At 47.7% G+C, this 21773-nt stretch overlaps 1 protein-coding gene across 4 annotated transcripts in view; it reads right to left on the minus strand.

Annotated features, from left to right (window-relative positions):
* Window positions 1-366: 366 nt before the first annotated feature.
* The window catches only part of ZHX1 (zinc fingers and homeoboxes 1), a 32494-nt gene continuing 11087 nt past the window's right edge, over window positions 367-21773 (minus strand). Inside the window, exons 2-3 of one of the 4 annotated variants that reach the window (XM_035317398.1) lie at window positions 12840-16221; window positions 367-687 (exon numbers count right to left, since the gene is read on the minus strand). In XM_035317398.1, coding sequence (XP_035173289.1) covers window positions 13381-16008 — 2628 coding nt within the window. In that variant the 5' untranslated portion in view covers window positions 16009-16221 and the 3' untranslated portion in view covers window positions 367-687; window positions 12840-13380. Of the gene's footprint in view, window positions 688-6210; window positions 7716-12839; window positions 16222-21773 lie in introns of those variants that run through there. The other 3 variants (XM_035317397.1, XM_035317396.1, XR_004748156.1) reach the window with 3 other exon arrangements.

Raw genomic sequence — 21773 nt, forward strand, 5'->3', positions numbered from 1 at the left:
GTTCAGAGAAGGTGAGCTGAAAAGTTGTCCTTGTACTTCCCTAGCCTGAAAATGGACTCATGAACCCATGCCTACCAGAACAGCATTGGAGGCCAAACCACTGCTTGTATGGATAATTTGAAAGGTTTCCTTCTAGTAGAGATGTGAGAACGTGGTGGAGGGTGCTTGATTGTTTTTTTTTTGTTGTTGTTGTTGTTGTTCTTTCTGAGTGGATACATGCTCAGAATACCAGCATAGCTATGACTGGAACTAGCATCAGCTGGTATAAATCCTTGGGTAGAAACTAAACATTGGCAGGTAGATTTGACTAGAAAATGAAAGGGGATTGAGGTTTCTTTCTCTTCTAAGCTGACTGTTTGGCAAACAAGCCCTCTTGAGCATAGGAAACTGCTTAACAAGCAAGTCTGGAGAGAATCGGGAGCTTGCTCCACATGATGCCTCAGTCTTTTCATTACAAGCGTCAGGGTAGGCGAGCACAGTCAGAGCCTCTTGTATGCGCACAGCAAAACCATCTGTTTCCTCTCTGCATGCAGACTGGTGTGCTGAGCTCCTGCAGGACAGGCAGAGGACACGGGAATGAATCTGCAGAGGTTGGCACTGGTGTCTGAACAGCTACAGCGTCTGCGCTTCTCCTCACATACGCTGGGCACGTGCTCCTTTCCCACTCCTCCAGGACTGCCGGTCATGCTGCAAAACACAAGTCTGATGAGTACAGCACTAAAATCCAGCAGGACTATTAAGAACAAATCAAAAAGAAAAAAAGTGAAAAAGAAAAAAGAAACATGAGTAATCAAAGTGAAACGTGGCCCCAGCTCAAAGCAAAACACAAAGTGCAAGGCGCTCCCAGGGGCAAACCCCAGAGCAGCCAGTTGGCTGCCAGCTTGGATTGCGGAGTCCTCCAGGGCTCAGGGTTTCAGCCATCGTTGCCTCCGAGGATACCAACGTGGTCTGCAAAGGCTCTGTGTTGCAACCCGAGCATGCCTTTGTCTGGTAAATCAATGATAGGGAAGCAATTCCTGAGCGCCACGCAGGGGGCCGAGCAGCTGACTGCTTGCTTTGAGTCAGAAGTCACAGGCGTAATATCGCTTCTCTTCTTCCTTCCTTCCCTGGCTCTCCCTTTCCCCCGCCTCCCCTCAGACATTTATAAAGCTCCTCGTGTATTAGTTACAGAAATTTAAAAAAAGTGCAACTTAAGGAAATTCCTCTGCCTTGTCAGCGCTGGAGATTTGCTCAATTTCTCCTGCAAGACCCGAGTCATCGGCGCAGCTGCCAGCATACGAATTCCCACTGTCCTTGACTCAAGCTGTTTGCCTGAGCTTGCGCGGCGTGATTTGCCGCGGTGCTGTGGGCCTGGGCTTCACGCAGGAGAAAACAGCTCTGCAAGAGGCAGCTGTGAGGGGGCTTGGAGATACATGAGCCCGACGGGAGACTGCGCTGCCACAGCTGCTCCGTGTAGGCAACTTCAAGGACAAAAAGCCACAGATGAAGCTCTTCCTCAAGGCAGATTAGGTCTTACCACCCTGTAAGCCGAAACCACCAGCTCAGTGGATGAAAATCAGACCAGTGACACCGACGGGCTCTGAGAAGTTGCAGTCGCAAGTTCCTGCACATCAGCAAAGCTGTTGGAGCTGCTGGCATGAGCGCGAGCCAGCTGCCATGTGCTGGGACCCAGCTCCAGCCTCAGTGAGCTGGGGACAAGCTCGTGTGCTTCACCTCGCCGTCAGGGTGAGCCCAGGGGAAGCCTGGACACCCAGGACAGCCCAAACGACAGGCAGGAATTTGTTCTGCTGCCGCAGCGTCTGAGCCTTTCAGCCAGGAAAGAAAACTACAGCATGGCAGACAGAGCTTGTCTCGGTCCCGACAGCCCTTTTTCCCCGAGCGTCCCAGTCTATTCTGAGGCGAAATTAATTCAAAAGAATTGCCCCGTGGAGTTTCTTTATTTACTGGTGTTATTATTTGTATTGTGATAGCCTCCATGGGTGCTCACCACAGCCCAGACACGCTTGTGCCAGGAGGAGAACACACACCACAAAGGTTTCAAGAGACCATCGAGCACACAGAGGAAAAACAAGAAGCCTCTTTGGCAACCAGGGCCCTATTTTGGTCGGCGCTACCCACACCCGTCGGCTAGGCAGCTCTCACATCATTTATAGGCTGAGCGAGGCGTACTGGGAGGGAGCTGCCCTCGGAAGGAGGCAAGAGAGAGACCAGTTCCCTCCTCAGCCAGGCGTGCTGCCTGCAGAGAAGAGGGCAGCGAGGCCCACAGGCAGCATTCCTCAAAGGGTGGGTGGTTCCCGAATCTTAAATGGGTTCTTCCACACATTGTGAAACATTCGTACCTTGAGGGGAGATTAGTTTGCTTTTTTTTTTTGACAGTCATAACATTGGCTCTTCCCTAAACACGTTCATGAACAGACGAGGAGGAGCTCTTTATTTACTGGCATTGTCTTGATGTCCTTGTCTCCCTCTCTTTATTGTCTCCTTCCTTTTATTGAGTGAGTTCTTTGCAGCAGAAGCCATCTTTCATCCTCTTTGCGTGGTGCCAAACAAGGGGATGTTGTCCTCCACGGGCACAGGAGGGTAGTACAAACCGCATTTCGTGCCGAAGGGCACACGCAGGCTATCGCTGGTACGAGCCATCAAAGACAAACGAAGGCGATCCAGCAAACAAAACCGCAGTGGAGCTCAGACGAGCTCTAGCAAATCTTAGGACGGTTTGAGATGCAGCTGCAGGTCAGAGCAATCGTCCCTGAACACGAAGTGGTCACACTGAGGGTGGCAAGAGGCTGACCCCTGAGCCAAAGCTCCGAGATGCCACTGACTGAAATGGCAGAAAAATAATACTCGGCTCCACCTCAGCCCATCTTTAAGGAAGCGCTGGCAGAATCGGGAAGGGCCTCCGTCTGCCTCTAGCTGGGTGAGAAACCAAACGTGGCACGGACAGAGCTGCGTTCGCTAAACCCACGTCCGTCCCTGAGGAAGGCAAAGCCAGCGCTAAGCAAAGGCAGACACGGAGCCGGCACGATTCCTTCCTCCCAAAGGGCAACGAGGGCTCCAGCACCTCCGCTGGCGGCGGGAGGAGGGCAGTAAATTGAGAGCAGGGCAGCGTGAACAGGGGAATGCAGAGGCCGGGGGCCGAGCAGAACAACATCAGGCAAGAAATCGGGCAGAGGAGGTGGCGGTGAGCTGCAAACGGCCAGAGCTGCAGCAGTGCTCCGGCCAGCCTGCCTCAGCAGCGAGTCCAGCAGGCAGGGAGCCTCCTTTGCCTTTCTCTCCTCTCCAGAAGGAAGCAAAGCCAGGGAGTTCGGCTTCTTTGTGAATCGTTGAGCCAAGCCACGGCTCTAAAAAGACACAAAAATGAACGGGGAGTTGAGGGGTAGCGCATCACAGCAGTCGGGGTAAGAACAGCTTGCTGTCAGCAGAAGCCAGAAGGTTTTTAGGAACACCTCGGTAAGAGAGGATGCATCCCCCCAAAGCTGGCTCATTCGCCTGATCTACCTTAAAACAGTGCAACCTTTCAAACCCCTGGCAAGCCCTATTAACTAGGCCATAATCCTTCCCCCGCAGGCCTCGCAAAACCCACTGAAGTCGTTACTGCCAAAGGGGTGCGCTCAGCACAGCCGTGCTCAGCCATCAACGCGCCGTGCAGCTGCTTTACGTCTGCTAAGACAAATGAGGAACGGAGCGAGCATGCCCTTGGGTTTGACCAGAGCGTCGTGGAAAGGGGGGAAAAAAGCTTTCCGGAAAGGAATAAAAAGGAGATGAGGTGCCTGGGAGAATCCTAAAGCAGTCATCTTCCTGTGCACGCCGGCACCTTGCCCTCGCTGGGAGGAACCGCCTGCCCCAAACACTTCTCTCGGATGCCTGTTGCGGGCAGTAGGGCTGCGGCTCGATGCTCCGGGGACCTACGCTCACACCAAAACCATCACAGCGGGCGGTGTGGAGCACAAGAGCTGCAGTGAGGTTCGTGGGGCTCCTTCTGGGCCTTTCCCCATGTTTTGTCAGTTTGCCTCTGAAAACTCATCGTCTTCCCCCAGCCACAGTTGTGCTTGGTGTTTTATTTGCTTCTCGTGATGAAACCAGGGCGTGGAGATGGCAGAGACTTGCTCCCCGTTAAAACTTCGCTTGGGGCTGGGCAGGGCTGCGAAGGACTGGGCAGCTGCTCCTGGAGGGCACCGCTGGAGGAGCCGTGTGTGGCTGCTGCGAGCCTCTGCTGAGCTGGAAAACTGAGCTGACTTCCTAGGATATTGCTGCCTTGCAGGAGCGAAGAGAAATAAATCTTAAAGAATGGGAAAATGAACAAACAAAAAGCTACAGCAAAGAAATACACAAAGGGCTTCGGGATTGCCCTCGAGTGCCCCTCACAACTTGGGGGTTTTCAGAACCGCTCTCCTTGTCCAAATGGAGGCTGGCAGGGGACAGAGCTTCCACAGGGGAACCAAACTGGCTTTTTTGGGTTCTCCGGTGCAGCTTCTGCACAGCTGGGAAGGACCGGTGGAAACTGCCGTTGAGTGTAGCTTGTGTGGCTCCACGCTCGCCTCGTCCAGGTCCCAGTGCTGCGGGAAGTGCAAGAAAAAGCAGGGCTTTTTCTTAAGTAGCAGCACTACTAAATGCAAACAAAATGCAGGAATCCAGAATGGGCTTTGCCCACAATTGCCCCCTCCCCACATTATTGGAAAGGAAATTAATTTAGAGCAAAGAACGCCCTACGGCATAGACAAGCAGCACAGCCTTGAACACTGCGGCGTCGCTGAGAAAAACGAGGGGCCGTTTCCATCCCACGGCGTGAGGAACTGCAGCACTGAGCATCACGGCTGCGGTAGTACTTGCACCATCTCCTTTGGAGCGTGGAAAAATGGGGGCTGTTCTAGGGAGGCCTCTTCATGTTAGTCTCTTCACACAGACCTCACTGAAATTGTTTTTTTTTTCTCCGGTTTTCATTTAGGAAAACTGAAAGTCGCTCAGAGAATTGCTGCCAGCGCTGACCTTTATTTTCACCCAAAGACAGAAATCAGCTAGGTGAGACCACCAGTTTCTCCCCCTCTTCCCGTCTTTTTTTCTTCTACCAAATATTTTAAAGGTAATGCACGTCCGCACTGAGACTGCAGGGAGACACAGATGGGAAGGAGTTAGTCACTACGCTCATAGCTCCACCTTACTGCACTGGAAGCACGTCTCGTCAAAGCTTTCATTTTACAGTACGCGAAGTGCAACAAGTCATTTAACAGCCAGGGCCGCCAGAAAACACTATCAGGCAGCCCCGAGACCACCAGCAGTGTTCCAAAGCGAAGCAAACCCCACGGGGAGCAATTTGACATGGCTCCGGAGGGGACTCCCTGGTGCAGCGAGAAAACGAAGGCGCTGCGCTACGTGGTTCAGTGCTTGGAGTTATTCAAAATAGCAGCTGGAAGGCGGGATGGGCTGGGAGGAGAAGGGAGAGGAGACACAGCCCATGAGGGTGGCTGCTCTTGAACAAGCGTTTTTTTCCCCCTCCTGTTATTTTCACTGGACTGAGCACAACCATTTGGCCAAACACCCAGCTGTCCTGACCACTAGCGCTCGCCTGCAGGTTGCTACTTTGGTTTGGGGTGTAACTTTTCTGGGCTGACACAAGCCACAGCACAGGAACAGCTCTGTTGCCTTAAACCTGTATTTCTCTTGCAGGGATCGGCACGGGGGAAGTGATGCCAGGTCGTGTGGGGACAGCGGGGTCCTGAGCACCCCTGGCCACGGCACAGCGGCTGAAGGGCACCACGTGTAGCTGGGTAGGTGAGGGAGGCTGGCGAAAGGCAGCGGCGCTCCTGGAGCCTTCTGGGGCTGCCAGAGAGATGCAGGGCTCAACAAAACGCCCATCTCAGCCACCGTCTGAGGAAAACACACATTTTCGAACCGGCCCTGAGGTCACCAAGCGTGACGTCCAATTGACAGGGACTTCAGCAGTGAGGCTCCTACTCGCCCCTACTCCTCCCACCCCAAATATTTTCAGTGTGATAATAAAGAGCGTCTGCCCCGACCCGCACGTGAAGCTGACCTCGTGCTGGCTCTCCAGCCAAGCCACTTCTCCGCTTGTATCGCATCCGAGGCATCAATGAAATTTGGTTTTGTTTAACAGGAAAAAAAAAAAAAAGGCACTTGACAAGATCCAGTTTGCGACATTTTCAGACAAACATGGGTTCTGGTTTCCACACGGCCCTTTAAAAACACACACACTCTGTAAGGAGACGTTTATTCCATTATTTCTGTTTTCAAATTTTTTGGTACAAAGTTTATTTTCAGAAGTTCCCACGTGATCCTTTCTTCTACCAGCTTCTTGTAGGATTTTTCTATCTCTGATTTATTTTCTTTATCTGTTGAAGCAAAAGCAGTAATTGCTACAGAAAGCAATAATGGCAATATTACAAATATTTTACAGCAGCATCCATTCATCTCTTTGCCTCAAAAAAATAACAAAAATAAATCCAAAGACGAGATCCATACCGCCACAAAGGCTTAGGTTTGTAATACCAAGAAGTATGCTGCGTTCCCATATATGAGTTGTACAAGTCCGGCACAACTTTCCAAGTTTGTGCAGAGCCTGATAAATAAGACACAGAAATATCAGTTACATTATACTGTTTCTAAGAACTTTTACTCTGTAAAATGTTTGGTCACTCCAAGCTATAAGCTTAATCACATATCAAAGAACACAGGCGATAAAGCCCATCTTACTAGAACGTATAGTATTAGGCCAAACAAAATATAAGAGGACAAAATCTAGTGGTCACTGAAGCCTCTTCAAAAAAGGTCTAAAACAGAATGTTTCCGTTATGTATCAGAATAAAAATGTACTGTATTAAAATTCAATTTTCTTTTTTTCCTTTTTTTTTTTCCTTTTTTTTTTTTTTTTACAAGCTGTCTTTTAATCAGTCTTCTATTTACAGTGCAGAACTTCTGCCAACTGCAGTAGTTTTAACTTTGGCACAACACTAAGTTCCAATCCTTTTGAGTATTCAAGTCCTGTGTGTGTCCAAATATTTTCTTGGTTTCACGAAAGTTTAGGCCCATTCACAGTTAACCAGTTTTCTTGAACTTTTGCAAGAATTGCTTCCCCTTCACCACGCTGGGCAGCTACAAAGGAAAGACACCGTAAGCTATTGCATCATCCATAAGAAACTCTTCATTCGAAACGAGAATAGCATCGCTGCTTCCGTTAACAACAGCACATACACCGGACATCACACGGACTGCTACATACTGGACACCTTCTAAAAACCTTGCTGGTCGTTAGTGAATCGTCTTCCTCATACTTCAAATACATTAACAATGCATTAACTTAGCTTCATTTCACATGTCAAACAGGACATTTAAATATATTGCAATATATTATAGAAAATTGCAAAGCTCCATCTTTTCTGTAAACGAGATCGACACCTGTTAACTCTCCTGTGCACGTGAAGAGCAGTACCTAGTGCCACATTTTCTGTACAATATAAAGCCTTCCCAGGTAGGGCAACTCGTTTTAGTGCATTTCTGTACAAACTGTAAGCATACGTGCGGATAACCAACTAAGCAGGATTGGGAACACTTCCGTGAGCTGGAACTGGAGGCAAGGGGAACATTTCAAAATCAGAGTGGAGCTCTCGTGCTTGATTGTTTCGTGTCACAAGTGAAGACTTGGCAGCTTGAATCTTCTGTCATTCTAGCAGATTCTTTAGGGTAAGTTTCATGATAGGTATCTAGTATTGAATAAGCATAAGGAAACGCTTTGATCAATTGGGATACCAAGATTACGTCTCAACACATTTTTAGGTATGCACGGTCCAATGTTCAGACAGTAACATTCTCTCTAAAATACTTTGGCAACCCGAAAACCTTATTTATGCCACAGTACTCTAACCCAGGAGCAGGTACTTTACCCACCACTGCAGTGCCATCTGCTCTAGAATAAAGAACAAAACCAAAAATTAAGACCTCACACTTCCCCAGGCGTGCCAGGTACGAAGTGGAGGCGAGTACCACTGCTACCCACAACGGAAGCCCAAGGGGACACCGAGACCAGTGCTGCCACCCAGCCAGCACGCCCCACGGTGAAGATTCGTCTCCCCTAACGTCAGACGTCTGCAACATCCCATCAGTGTCTGTCTGCGAGCCGCCTCTAACAGCCAGCGGAGCTAGGGCGCAGTTTGACCGGCTCCAGGCGTTCGGGATGAGCTGGCTCACACTCGGCTGCTACGCTGACCAGCTGGTGCGGTGTCCTGCTCAACTGCAGGCATCACACAGCCAGACAAATCCCCCCTTAACTCAGGAAAAGTGCTACGGGATCCTCAGCTACCACCCAACATTTTAAATGCTGCGGGAAGTCATTTTTTTCTATGAGTATCCACTGACAAAGTGCAGATGCTCTTCACTGCAGCAGGAAAAACAAACAAAAAAAAGACAAAAGACAAGATCAGACCATTAGACTTGAAAATACTGCCAGCAACCTGCCTGTGCTTCAGAACCTCCCTTGTCACAAGTGGGATAATGACACCGCAATTTGCGCTATTGAGTGTGTACAAATAGCTATCGAGGTCTTCTCACTGTTGCATCCTTCATTTTCCAATCTTTTCCGACAGCATTTTAATACCTCACCAAACCTCCAGTCACTTGACCCAGTAAGTTTGTGTCACGCTTCTCGCCAAACGTCTTTATCCCCGTACATCAGAAGCTCGACGGGGAGCACAGCACTGCTCAGGGTGGGGAACCGAGCCCTGCGCTTGCCTGTCCTATCCCCAGCTGACACGGTCATCCCAGGCGTTCCCAACAACCTGCAGCAGTTTTACTGCTCTCTCATCACTGATACTAATTCCTCGTTACTACTGAATGCAGCAGGAAGTATTTTCCAATAAATAATAAATTAGATCAAAGAAAAGTAGCTATATTTCATTGCACTCTACTTCTGTGCCTTCGGGTAAGGGCGGGGATATTTACTATTACAGAAGCTTAACAATTATCTTCTCTCCTTGGGAGATAGGAACATAGAGAGGAGGAGGTGGTGGAGGACACGATTTGGGGCTGTCGCATTTACAGGAGCAAACACTGAGATCCAGCTTGGATCCCCAGCTCTCCGTTAAGTGCAAAAGGAAAACGCTCCCCACCTTAAACTACAGCTTAGTTCCTCAGCAGCCAGAGACTTGTTGTCAGCGTTACTGCTGTGCTTGCACTTCTGAGGAAGATGGAGGAGGAGGAGAGGGTCTGCATCTTGGGGCTTTCTGGCTTACGGGACTGCATCAGGCTTTGAATCCCTTCAGATGGGCTCCAGAAATCCTCTCTGCTCTGAAGGAGGAGGGAGAGCATTCGCCTGCCCCAGAGTCCCTTGGTGAGCAGGAAGACGATCGGCTTTCACCTGAAGTCAGCAGGCCGTGCGTTAGAAAAATTATTTCATGTCACGTGTGGACATTGCGTGAGTTTCCTCACTGATGATCAAAGTTACAGCTAGAAACCACACTGCACATAATGCTGGGAAAAACCTGTTTTAGAAACGGTACTGGACAAGGTTCAAAAATGGAACGGCCCGGTTCACTGTAGTTATTAGAGATAACCCACTAAATCTCTTCGTGGGGTACCAGGAATCTTTCTTTTGCTTTCAAACCAGAGCAGGGATTTCTGCATGCTAAACAGGAGTGACTGCAGTACTTGCTCTGTCAGAACAGCAAGAGTAAAATTGGTCTTGCTCAACAAGTTTTAGGCAAGCGAATTCTGCAGGGCGAGGAAAATGCCGAGTCAAGATTCTGCATTTCCCTTCTCCCGCTCCTTCCAAGCCAGCACTCCGTTAGTTCACTCAAACCCCAGGGGGGAATGTCTCTGACTTTCTTTCCAGCTAACACCAGTCCTAGGGCCATTACGAGGCTGATACTGGGAATTCAGCACTGCTTGGACAGAATTGTGCTTTTTCATTGTACTCGGAAGAGCAAAACATGCTGTGAAGCAGCATGATCCAGGGACAGCGAGTGCCTCAGCAGCTGTGACACCGCTTGCATGTTTTTAGCCCTTCTCCCTCTCGATTCTAGCACAGGATTACCTTCACCCCTGCTTTATCTGAATTCCAGAGGCAGCATTAACCAGCATCGTAACATCAGGTGCTCTTATCAGAAACAGCAGAAGAAAAGAAAGCTCAGCTTTAGCTCCAGAGGAACTCACACTCAGGGCTGGATCCTGAAACAGTGCTCCCAGCCAAGACTGAGAGCAAACCAGCAACCCAGAGGCAAGGCCTGAGCCAGATCTGGTCCTTAGGACAGTGATGCTCAGATTCCTCATCAGCTGAGAACGAGGATGTGCCGTGCCCCCTCCACAGTTTCTGTTTCTCTCAGGTGCCTTGGGCACCACGGTAAGGAGCACAGTGGCCTAAGATCAGATGAGATGAATCTGGGCTAAACCCCTGCTGCCAGCACTTTGGGGTTGCCACCAGCCACAACCAGGGTCTACAGACTAAGTAGAGCATCCCGTCAGCCTCCAGCACCCCAACAACTCCTTCCAGTGCTCCTCCTATCAGCTCTGGTGCAGGAGCCTCTGCTAAGCATCTCCCACAGTGCAAATACACACGTGCTGGAAACATGGAATAAACTGCACTCTTTTTTTTCCAACAAAAATAGCAGATTGTGAGTGATAGAAGCGCATACAGCCGGTGTTTTCAGGACTGAACCAGATTTTTCTCGTCCTTGGCACAACTGAAAGGTTGCATCTAGCCTAAGGGAAATGTGGGTACCCTGCACCTCTCCTTATCCAGCCCACAGCACGTGGTTTAATTTTAATTCTGTATTCTGCAAAGAGATGAGATGGGCTGTAAATGCTACTCTAACAATGTTATGCAATATGTGGAACTATCATGTTTACAGCAGTTGAAAATCTGGTGCAGTATACATCAGCCATCCTCTCTGATTATTTTACTCGAAGACGACGTCCAATCCAACTATATTTAGTCTGATAAACATTGTATTTCCTCTTCCTGCGTTTCTCAGACCAGATGTGCTAAGGCCTAACGTTGTAGCTGAGTGTTATTTAACAGAGCGCTGCCAAAATGGAAAATTTCCCAGTTTAATCGTATAATTCACTTGGGTCTTTATTTTTTCGCATCTTTTAAAGAAGGTTAGATTTAGTGATAAACTAAATGCTAACAAAGATGTTTATACAGGTTGCTTGGGTGGCTTTTTTTTTTTTTTAAGATTAATTCCGGCTCACCCTTAAGGTTTAAGGCAACTCCAGAATTCGCTTGTTGGAGGCATATTCCTAAGGAGTTTAAGGATTTGCTTTAATATTTTCAGAAACTTAAAAATAGCATCTCTTTCCCTACTAGCTTTGTCCTTTCCCACCCATCAAGCATTGATTTCTGACCCTGTAGTCCCAGTGGAGCTTGAAGCTAACGCAGATCTTTCTTTGATTTGCTGCTGTCTCCAGCGGCCTCACCCACACCATCACCTGCCAAACCGTACCTGCCAGCCACCCGCAGCAGCCCGTGCCGGGAAGGCCAGATCCTGATCTCTCTTACACCACCTCACAGGCATTTGTCAGACATTATTCCCTCTCTTGTTCTGACCCGGGTTTCACCCACAATCTGGCAAGGAAATCAGAACTAATATGAGCTCCTCTGCTTCAGAAAATCATCACCGAAAAGATTTCCTTGGTCTTTTGACAGTTATCGCAAGAAGGATGAAAGAATAACTCTAGATTAGGTTCTTGGAGATGTGGAAACATTAGGACACATTTTCTCTACGCTAAGCTTTCCCTCACAGGTCAGCAGATGCAAATGCCTACAGAAAAGATGTCGACAGATTTGGAAAGGAGATCGCTGGCGTACTTCCTGTTAGTGCCCATGTAAAAGCAGACAATGCTGGTTACGGCAGCACCAATTCATCATCATCTTTAGACATCCAAACATAAAGTAACTTACCCCTAAAAATGCAGACCGACAGTGGCAAGAACTCAAACTGCTCTTCCTTGGAGTACCACTACTCTAGAATGCCAGGTATCTGCCTAAACTTCTGTGAATTTGGCCCGCCGTTTTTAAGCTGGTTATCCAAACGCTACTGTGACTTCATTGCCTCGAGACCAAACGGCATTTTTTCGTTTCTTTTCCTTTCTTTCCTTTTAACACAGACACTCATCCAAGATGCAGATGCTCCCTATCCGATTCAACTGCTTCTGGAGTTCAGGTAGATCGAACCATCCCCATAAACGCGTGTGCTCACCCAGCAACCAGCACAGCGGCAAGCTCAATCCATTAGGCTGCATTTTAGGTTAAACTTGCACATGAAACATTCAACCGGGCTATCGCTAAAGAACAATTAATCACCGGTGTGGTTATCATTCCTAACCACCTAAAAGCCATATAACTTCTTGTTTGAGAATTATAAAGCAGGTCGTTGCCACAACTTACTTGAAAACCTTTCTTACTAGCACCTGAAGACGCTTTTCGCCTCTGTATCTGTGTATTCTTACAAAACCGTAAGCAATGCGAAACAATGAAAACAGGCAGCTTCTGCCTCATGTTTACCTTAAAATACAGTGTAAGATTTCAAGAAATTAGTCTCTTTAGCTAGAAACATAAATACTTTTCTTACCATTTTCCAACAAAGTAAAGAATGCATAAGCTAAAAATGAATGTTGCTATCAACTGCATCAAGTCTGTCAGGCATTTAAATTAAATGGATGTAGGATACACTGATTAAATTTAACGAAAAGCATCTTCTAGCATTAAACTCATTCACTTAGCTCATAATTATCAGCAAGAAACATTTCAGCACAAGCTCTGTAAACCCAAAACACTTTGAAGATATGCAAAAGGTGCAATATCACCTCGTTTTCTTAAACCAAGCAATCCTCACCCCTAGGTTCATTGATTCCTTTGTCACACTTTTCCCCTTCTCTTTTGTTTTGAATTCTTTCCTTAAGAAATAAACCCAGGCCTTGAAACCTTTCAGGTGAAGTGATGTTTGCAAAAACACATCCTAGGTTTTTGTATTTTCCTCCTTCGTGAGCAGGCAATGTTCTCCTACAACAACAAAAAAAATGCGTCTGTGGTGGTTTGTGTTTTTTTGGAATTAAACAACATAAGGCAATTAAATACTGAGAAGCAGTCATGTGAATGATGAACCTTCCCATCGGTAATGCGGAACAGGAGGAGCTGAACTGGAGCTGATTTATAACCCCATGTCCTAGGCTAGGCCTGGGGATGTCCATCTCTGGTAGCAAGGAAGCAAATGCTCATCACCTGCACGGGTAGCATCTTGCCCATGTTCTCTCGGGTGCACGTAAGATGCTTTGCAGGTGCTTGCTAAAACCGAAGGCCAGGAAAAATTGTTTGGCTCTTCACCGAAGGATCAAACCTAATTCACAGGTTTTGGCTCCCAGATCCCACACTGTGCGTCAATCTGATTTGGAGAGTTTACGCTTAACATGTCGGGGAGGTTCCCAAGTATCGCTATCGTCTGTTTCTTCCTCGTCTTCCTGATCTTCCAGTATTTCATCTTCTTCCTCGTTCTCCTCAAAGAGCTCTATTCCAAGTTCTAATCTTCTTTGCCTTTCTGCAAACCACTCTCTGACCTGCTCATACCCCATGTGAGATTTGGCTACAAGTTCATCGAGGTCTTGCTCGTTGAGGAATTTGTGCTTGATATAGTAGTCCTTCAGGATTGCTGTTCCAGTTTTGAATTTGATGACGGACACGCCTCTGTCCCAGCAATTTAACCTCTTGCTTCCCCGAGGCCTCCCTCGAGGCCTTCCTCTCCCCCTCCCTTTTGGTCTTCCTCTCCCTCTCTTCCTCGCAAAGCCCTGCCCGTTCAAGCTGTTCGCGTTGGCGCTCTGGTAATAGTAATACCACTTCAGTCCACCGTTTTTCCAGGCATAGCGAGTGTCTCCGAACCAGCTCACAATTTCTGATCTTGGGAGCCCCGTTTCTTCTGCCAGCTTGTTGTATTCTTGCGGGGATGGCCACTGAGTACGAACAAAGGAACTTTTAAGCATGTGCAACTGCTCTGGGGATTTTTTGCCTATTTTGCTTGAAGTGGAACCCCCTGATTTTGGTCCTGCTGCTCCATCTCCCACGGATGTTTCTCCAGCCTCCTCTTTTGAGCTGCTGGCATTGCTCTCATTCACGTCGGTTCCTTCTTCCTTTAAGACATTCGACTTCCTTCTTTCTGTAAACCAGGCATCAATCTCTCTCCTGGTGAGTTTGGTTTGGGCTCTTAACCTGTTCATCTCTTCATCTGTAAGGACAGGGTTATTAAGAAAACTTGCCTGGAGGACTTGTAGCTGTTCAGCTGTCTTTTCTTTGAACTTCTGCGGGGTGAAATCAGGAAATGCACCCCACGACGACTTGCTCTGCGGAGCAGCTCCTGTTGGGGACTCGTTCATTTCATCACTCGAATCAATAACAATGGTGGCACACGAGTCGCTGTTGAGATGAATCCCATGATTATTCTTCGAGTTCCTCTGATTGTAGCGCGTGTCACTGAACCACTTCTTGATCTCTCCTTTAGTCAGGCCTGTTATTTTCATAAGCCTGCTAATTTCCGAATCTTGAGGAAACTGATTCTTCAGGTAGCTGACTTTTAATTCTGCCAGCTGCTCCTTTGTTTTTTTTGCTCGCATGCCAAAGGAATCGGGATTCATTAGCGCGGTTTCGTTTTTGATAGGCTGAGGGGCAGGAACGGCAGCTACTTGTTTGGTTTCTGCCATGGGCTGAGCAGTGTGAATCTGACTCTTCTGCAGCTGGGTTTGGTTTGGGACTCCCGCTACAGTCAAAGCTATCGGGGCTGTCACGGGTAAGGTATTTGCACCTGCGACTTGAGTGAGAACAAGTCCTGGCTGACCGACTATTTGGCACGTCTGTAAAATCGAAGGTAACCCATTGCTAGCGGCAGAAATGTGTGCTGGGATGACGGTAATCGTCTGCGGCACAGTGTGCACCGTGCCATTAAATTGCTTCCTCCTCGCTTCCTCCACTTCCTCTGGCGTCCAGCTCACACCGTGCTTCAGACGTTGGGCAGAAAACCAGATTTTAATCTGCTCCTCTGTGTACTTCGCTTGAGTGGAAAGAACGGTGATTTCTGACATGGTTGGGTACGGGAATTTGTTGTAAGTGTTGAGCAAAAGAGGGTTGTTGTCCAGAGCAGTGTTATAGGTTGGAATGCTATTTACAGGTATCAGGACTTTGGGGATCAGGTTTGAGTTCTGTGGAGCTGTAACAGCTGTTATAACCTGTGCCACCCCGGGCTGAAGCACCGGTGCTGGAGTCACCACCGTGCTCGTTACGTTTGCTGTGCTGCAAACAACCGAGTGGCTCGCTTTTGACTCAGAAACCGACGGTGGTGGGTTTTCTACTACTTCGTCCGAGTTTGGCTCATTTTCCGCTCCCTTTTCTTCACCAGGAATGTCATCGACTACGTTGTGGAAAACAGCAATGCGTTTAGTTTCGGTTTTGTTTTTCATCATTTTCATAATAGGAGTTTTGCTAATGGAGATCCCCGACGAGGGGGCCTCGGCAGGGTCAGCCTGCTCAGCGTTTTCTTCTCTAACAAAACTCCCATCAAAAGTGAGATCGTTTACAGTCTGTTCAAAGATTGTCTGATTATTACGTTTCACCATGGTCAATTTAAAATTCTCCTCGCCGGGGTGGTACTTCAAATTGTGTTCCGAGAGAGCATCGTATCTTTTGGTAAGAAAATTGCATTCCACACAAACATAGGATGAATTTAGGACGACGTTGGGATGTTCCGAATCCACGTGGAAAGTAAACATATTGAGATCTGGAGTCTGAAAAGTACAGTATTTACACTCATAGCCACCTTCTACTTTATTTGTGTTTTTCTGATTGTCTGAATCCACACCCTCGTGAACGTCCTCCTCGCTTGTGATGCTCTCTGCTGTAGGGTTATTCTCTGCTGGCGCAGCTGCGGGTGGTCCTTCCTCCACGTCCGACACCGTTCCTAGATCCGGATCCTGCTCGTTGGCTAAGACCATGCACGGTGTTGTTGATTTTCGTTTACTTGCCATGCCTGTCCTGTGGATGTGATACTGACCGGTCAGCTACAGACTTCGCTTCAAGCTCTTCTTGATTAGTAACAATGGCTTTTGGTACTTCAAGTCAGTTCTTGTAACGTCTCAACATTTATCCCATTAGCAGCTTTTCTTTTGTAGTGCAATCAGATTTTAAAAAGACAGTTGAGGATGAAATGTTGAGACACTTTTAAAGTCCACATCCACCACCTGTAGCAAAGAAGAGAGTGTAATTAGTTCAATTTAAAGACTAACTTCCATTCTGCTACATAGCATGGCTTAAGGTAATTCAGCCCTTTAGGGTTCCATCTGCCACTGTTCACCCCTGAAACCAGCAGACCCATTCCAAGAAGAGATCCTCAAAGCTAAGGCAAGAAAGACAAATTCCAACTCGGTTCTTTCAGGGTGAAATTTGGTTTAGTTCACATCAATGCAGTGAGATGTGCAAGTCAGGGAATAGTACAGAAAAGGCAACCTTCTGGCTCCCCTCTGTTTCCTTGCCCTCGGACTGCTTTGCCCAAGCTCCTACAACTCCTCTCAGCCACTCTGTGAGCTCAGGTCCTCCCCATCACAAACTCACCCCCAGCACGACATCTCTGCTACTGACTCCATCCCGCCTTTTACGCCAGACATTGTGAAGGACCCTAAAAAAGGCACATTTAGCCTATTTTTCTGTTTCGTTACACATGTAGGTACAAGCATGCACAGGGCCTTTCTCCCCAGTTTGAAATTAGGCAAAAAATGTCTTTTTAATGCTCTGACAGACAAAAGACGATTATCCTTTCCTCCTAGCTCCCCAAATGTCATTCTTCAAGTGAAGGCCAATCCCAGACCAATAAAAGTTGATTGTTAACGAATGGCAATTAACTAAAATCTGTTCTCATGGCTCTGTGCATTAACGGGGACATGATTGATTGCGTGAACTCTACCAGGGGCAAAAAAAAAGCATTAAAAAGTGATATAGCAAGCAGAAGCCAAACAAAATTATCTATTTTCCATTCAGAATTCCTTGTTCACTCCTAAAAAAACCTAAAGAAGTACCAATCCAATTTGAGGCCTACATAAATTCAGAGAATAAATATGTTCTTAAATAGCACAGACTGCAGTGAGCTTCATCCCCCAGGGACCACAACCAGGCCGCTGGAAATGATGCACAAACGTCTGCAGTGGGTTATACACTCTGTAATAGCTTTCTTCTTGAAATAAAAGCAGACGCTGATTTCTCATGCAAGAAATCCCATAAATACAAGAATTTGTAGACAGTGGAACATTATCTGCTTTCCAAAGTCGTGGCATGCTGAAGTGCAAGAGGAACATTCAAGCAGCTGCTTCCCGAGGTTTATAAGGCATGTACCAGGCTAAAAACAGAAGGCCAGCTTTGTTCGTGACAAAACCTTGAAAGAAGAGCAGTGTAAAAGGAAGAAGTGCAGGTTAAAGAAACGAGAAGGAGAAAATAAATACTATTCCCACAGTACAGTAACACAGCCCTTTATTCTTGACTATGGGGAGAGCAGAGGCTGTGGCTAGTAAATAATTCCTAACCTCGCATTTTGTCTTTAGGCAAAAGACAAAACCGCTCATCTGTAGCTATCACACGGTGCTGCTCAGTAAGCTCGCCTTTTGAAACTGTGCCTTACTGCACTTTTCTGCAAAAGTCTTCCCCAAGTTCCTCTAAGTGACCCTCCAAATCTCTCTGCACTGCTTCTCTGCCTACACCCGGAGCGTGCAGCCCAGGACGACAGGCTCCTGATGCCAAGGATAGGGTTACACAGCATTAAGGACACCGGCAGCGCTCCATAAATCTCAGGTAATCATCATTCCAGGATCGTATTTATTTCACAGTGTTGAAAGCTGCCCTCCTTCGACAAGCCGGCAATCTGTAAAACTGCAGAGAGGTGTAAAGGATATTTATTTTAAAGAATATACAAAGCGTGCACTGCAGACCCTCTCATTTATCTTTGCAGCGAGAAAGCCACAAAGCTGAGCTAAATGGATCCATTTGTCTCCCTGCCCTGAGGGACGAGAGGTAGAGCATCATTAACTGTGCCACTCCTCTGCGGGGCTGGAGGGCTCTTCACAAAAGACAGGCAACTGCCAAGACGCAATGTTGGGCAATTCTCCTGGGGAAGAGCTGGGTGGTATTACCTAATTTTTCTGCGATCTTGAGTAAAATTTCCGAAATGCCAGAAATGCCAGTTGTCACAAGCTACTTAGCAGCCAGCAGAGCTGGCTGGAGTTGCAGTTTGACGCGACCTGAGGTGCTTTGCAGTGCCCCGTGCGCCGAGCAGAACGCAGGGCCGGCTCACGGGGCAGCCCAACGAGCACGGGGCTCGCTGAGGGTCACGCCGTGGGGCGGCCCGGAGCGCAAGGGGAAGCAATGTTTGACCTGACACGCAGCGTTGAAGCATGCTCGAGATAAGGCCTGAGATCATGAACAAAATGTGAACCCTGACCAACAGATCAATAAGCGTTTTCCCCAGTCCCTCACTTACCCAGCTGCCTATAACCCTACAAGTCCGCGTGCAAGTGCATCCCCTGTGCCCTGGGAGCCAAATCTCTGTAACAGCCCTGGCTCCTGTGCTTGATTTTGCTCACCGTGTCCAGGCAGACCGTCCCAGCCCTCTACTGCTGACCGAGCAACATGTTTCTTTAACGCAAGCAGGTCTCAGAAGAAAGCCGCATCTACACCCTTCTCACTGCACAATTTTTTAAAAGGACATGGTGATTTTAAAACCCTGTTTAATTCAGAGCTGTAACAGCATTCACTATTCTCAAATCCCAACAAAGCCAGATGTTTGCAACCCTTCCCAGCCCTTCATCCCCTGCAAACCTTCCAGAAACCCCTGTACCAGTTACTAATGGGATTGCTGCAGCTGCAGCACGCTGCCTGATTACGTTCCTTCAGTTTACCGGGGAATTACGACAACTCACACTCGAGCAGTAGATCAAAGCAATTATGCACCCCCTGTACTTAAGTTCCTGTGAAACACCTCTCCTGTTCTGCTTACGAGGATGCCATGTGCGACCTTGTCACGTATATTTGGACTTCAGGAGAGTTTGCAACATCCCGTTCCAGTAGGCTGATTCCACTAACACGGAACGAATGCAGGTTTGCTTGGGGTAAGTTGTTTTTTTGACAATTCTGCTTGTTTTTAAAAGAAAATAAAATCTTGTTCTCTAGGTGCTTACAGACTTTATTAAAAGTAAATTCTTCCTGTATTTTTCTGGGAACAAAGCTTCTGTTAGCTGATCTGAAATCCCCTGCGTGTTCTCCCCCGCTGCTCATGCCTTTCCCCCTCATTTAAGACCAAGTATTTTGTTTGCCTGCCCCAAGTCCCCTGAGACCATCCCTCATCCTCCATCACCTCCTAAAGACTATCCCTAGTGGTTCACAGGTTGCTTTGGCTTGATCCCTTAAACACTTTCGAATCAAATACATGAGCAAAGATTAAGATATTCTATTCCTATCTGGACCCTATTTTTGTATTTTTCCATCTCGCTATGACATTGGAACTCCGTTGTGCAAGTTATTTTGTCGTGAAGCATTCCAGGTGTTTGTACTACGTCAAACGCTGCGTTTCTGGCTGGATGGCTGCAGCCAGAGAGCTGCAGTCGACAGCCCAGCATCGAAGACACTGGTAACAACTGTGGGATGAAGGGATTGAGAACAGCCCTGCGGAGAAGGACTTGGGGGTACGGCGGGTGAAAAACCCAACAAGAGCCAGCAGCGTGTGCGTACAGCCCAGAAAGCCTGCCGAATCCTTAGCGGGTTACAGGGAGGCAGCGATCCTCCTCTGTGAGACCCCACCTGGAGTCCTGCACCCAGCCCTGGGGCCCCCAGCACAAGGACATGGATCTGCCAGAGCGAGGCCAGAGGGGGCCACGGACAGGATCAGAGGGCTGGAGCACCTCTCCTACAGAGAAACAGAGCTGGGGTTGCTCAGCCCGGAGAAGGAAGACCTTACTGCAGCCTTTCAGTACTTAAATGAGGCTTTTAAGAAAGACAAGGAGAGACATTCTACAAGGGTGTGTAGTGACAGGACAAGAGTAGTGGCTTTAAACTAAAAGAGGGTAGGTTTAGATTAGATACAAGGCGGAAATTCTTCACTCAGAGGACGGTGAGGCCCTGGCACAGGCTGCCCAGAGAAGCTGTGGATGCCCCATCCCTGGAGGTGTTCAAGGCCAGGCTGGATGGGGCTTTGGGCAGCCTGGGCTGGTGGGAGGTGTCCCTGCCCAGGGCAGGGGGTTGGAACCGGGTGGTCTTTAAGGTCCCTTCCAACCCAACCCATTCCATGATTCTTCAGTGGAAGAATCTGGAGGAAAACTTGCACGTAGTTGCACTTCATCCCCCAAGACATTTGCTGCTGTAATGCCCTTTTGTAATCTTACCTCAGATCTTCATACAATTGACATTCCTAGCAAAACCAGCCCATGGTATTTTCCCAGGAAAATAACACCAAAATAAGTGCAGGCACACATTTTCAAAGGCCCAGGAGCTTATATTTTACCTCTGAGCGGGCAATTGCTCAGGACACTGCTCTTCAGAAGTAGAGCACAAACAGTTAATAATACCAATTCATTAATAATTGTATTAGGACAGATTTACTCTCCAAAGTGGAATTCAACACTTAAAAGTTGTCTCTGTAGCAGATCTGGATAAAGATTTCTATGTTTCCTAAGTGCTGCCTCTTTGATTGAAGTTTAAGGAGGAAAAGATATATGGCTGACAGCAGAAAACAAATAAAAGAACACATCTCGAGGACTAAGGTTTTGCCCACCTCGTCCTTCCATGCCCCAAACAAGAGCAGCTGATGTCGCAAGAAATGAGATTACAGAAAGTGTTCTCCGTGTGCTCAGGTGCTTTATGAAAAGTCATTTTTCCCTGCTTGCTGTATGACATTTCTATCCAGCATGAGGGAAAAAGGGAGGAAAAAAAGCAACAGAAACCCAAACGGAATGGAACTGGAAGGGTGTTCCCAAACAGAGTGGCTCAGGAGAAGTCTGAGGAAAGGATCCTGCTTCCAACTTTTAAAATCACCGAGGTTAGTAGGTGTCTGCAATCCTCCTCAGCCCAGAAAGCTTTGTTTTGGCTTCTCCTTACAGCTCCCAGTTAACCCACACCGATATGGAATGGCCAGTCGTTTGTTTAGCCTGCCCCCAACCATTACCAGTCACTCTGCGTTGCTGTACCCACATCAAGAACTACTCTGCGCAGAGCTCAGCGCAGCCTGTTCTGCTCTGACGGGTGCTGCCACTGCTGCTGCTAGCTGAGGAGGGCGAAGGACTTGGTTTTACGGAGCCACCTCCTTCTGTTGTTCATTACCTGCAAAGTTCAGGGGGCATTACTGCTTATGGCTCCAGAATAAAAGCAAATCTCAGTTCAAACCTATTTTCCCCCACCTGCTCATCTGGGCAGCGTAACTTTACACAGGCAGGTCTTGATTTTTGGACCTCCAGCGCGTTTAATTCAGGCGGTGAGCACCCAGAGCTTGTAGCACCCGACGTGGTTGTTCTTTAAAGGATCAGGGCTGGCCACGATCGCTGATGTAAATGTTCACCTTAGCCAACAGAACGGTGGCAGAGTTAAGAGATGGATTTTTTTTTTTTGCATAGTTACAGCTCTGTTTTGTTTTGCTTGCTGTGCTGTTACACAGAGAAATGGGAAGGAAGAGGAAATAACTTTATTGACCTGAAAAGATTGTGGAGCGCGTTTTGGGTTGAATAAACATTTAATTCAACCCCCAAAATGTTTGTTCCATATC

Source organism: Oxyura jamaicensis, chromosome 2 (genome assembly GCF_011077185.1).
Source record: "Oxyura jamaicensis isolate SHBP4307 breed ruddy duck chromosome 2, BPBGC_Ojam_1.0, whole genome shotgun sequence".
Classification (NCBI taxonomy): Eukaryota; Metazoa; Chordata; class Aves; order Anseriformes; family Anatidae; genus Oxyura; species Oxyura jamaicensis.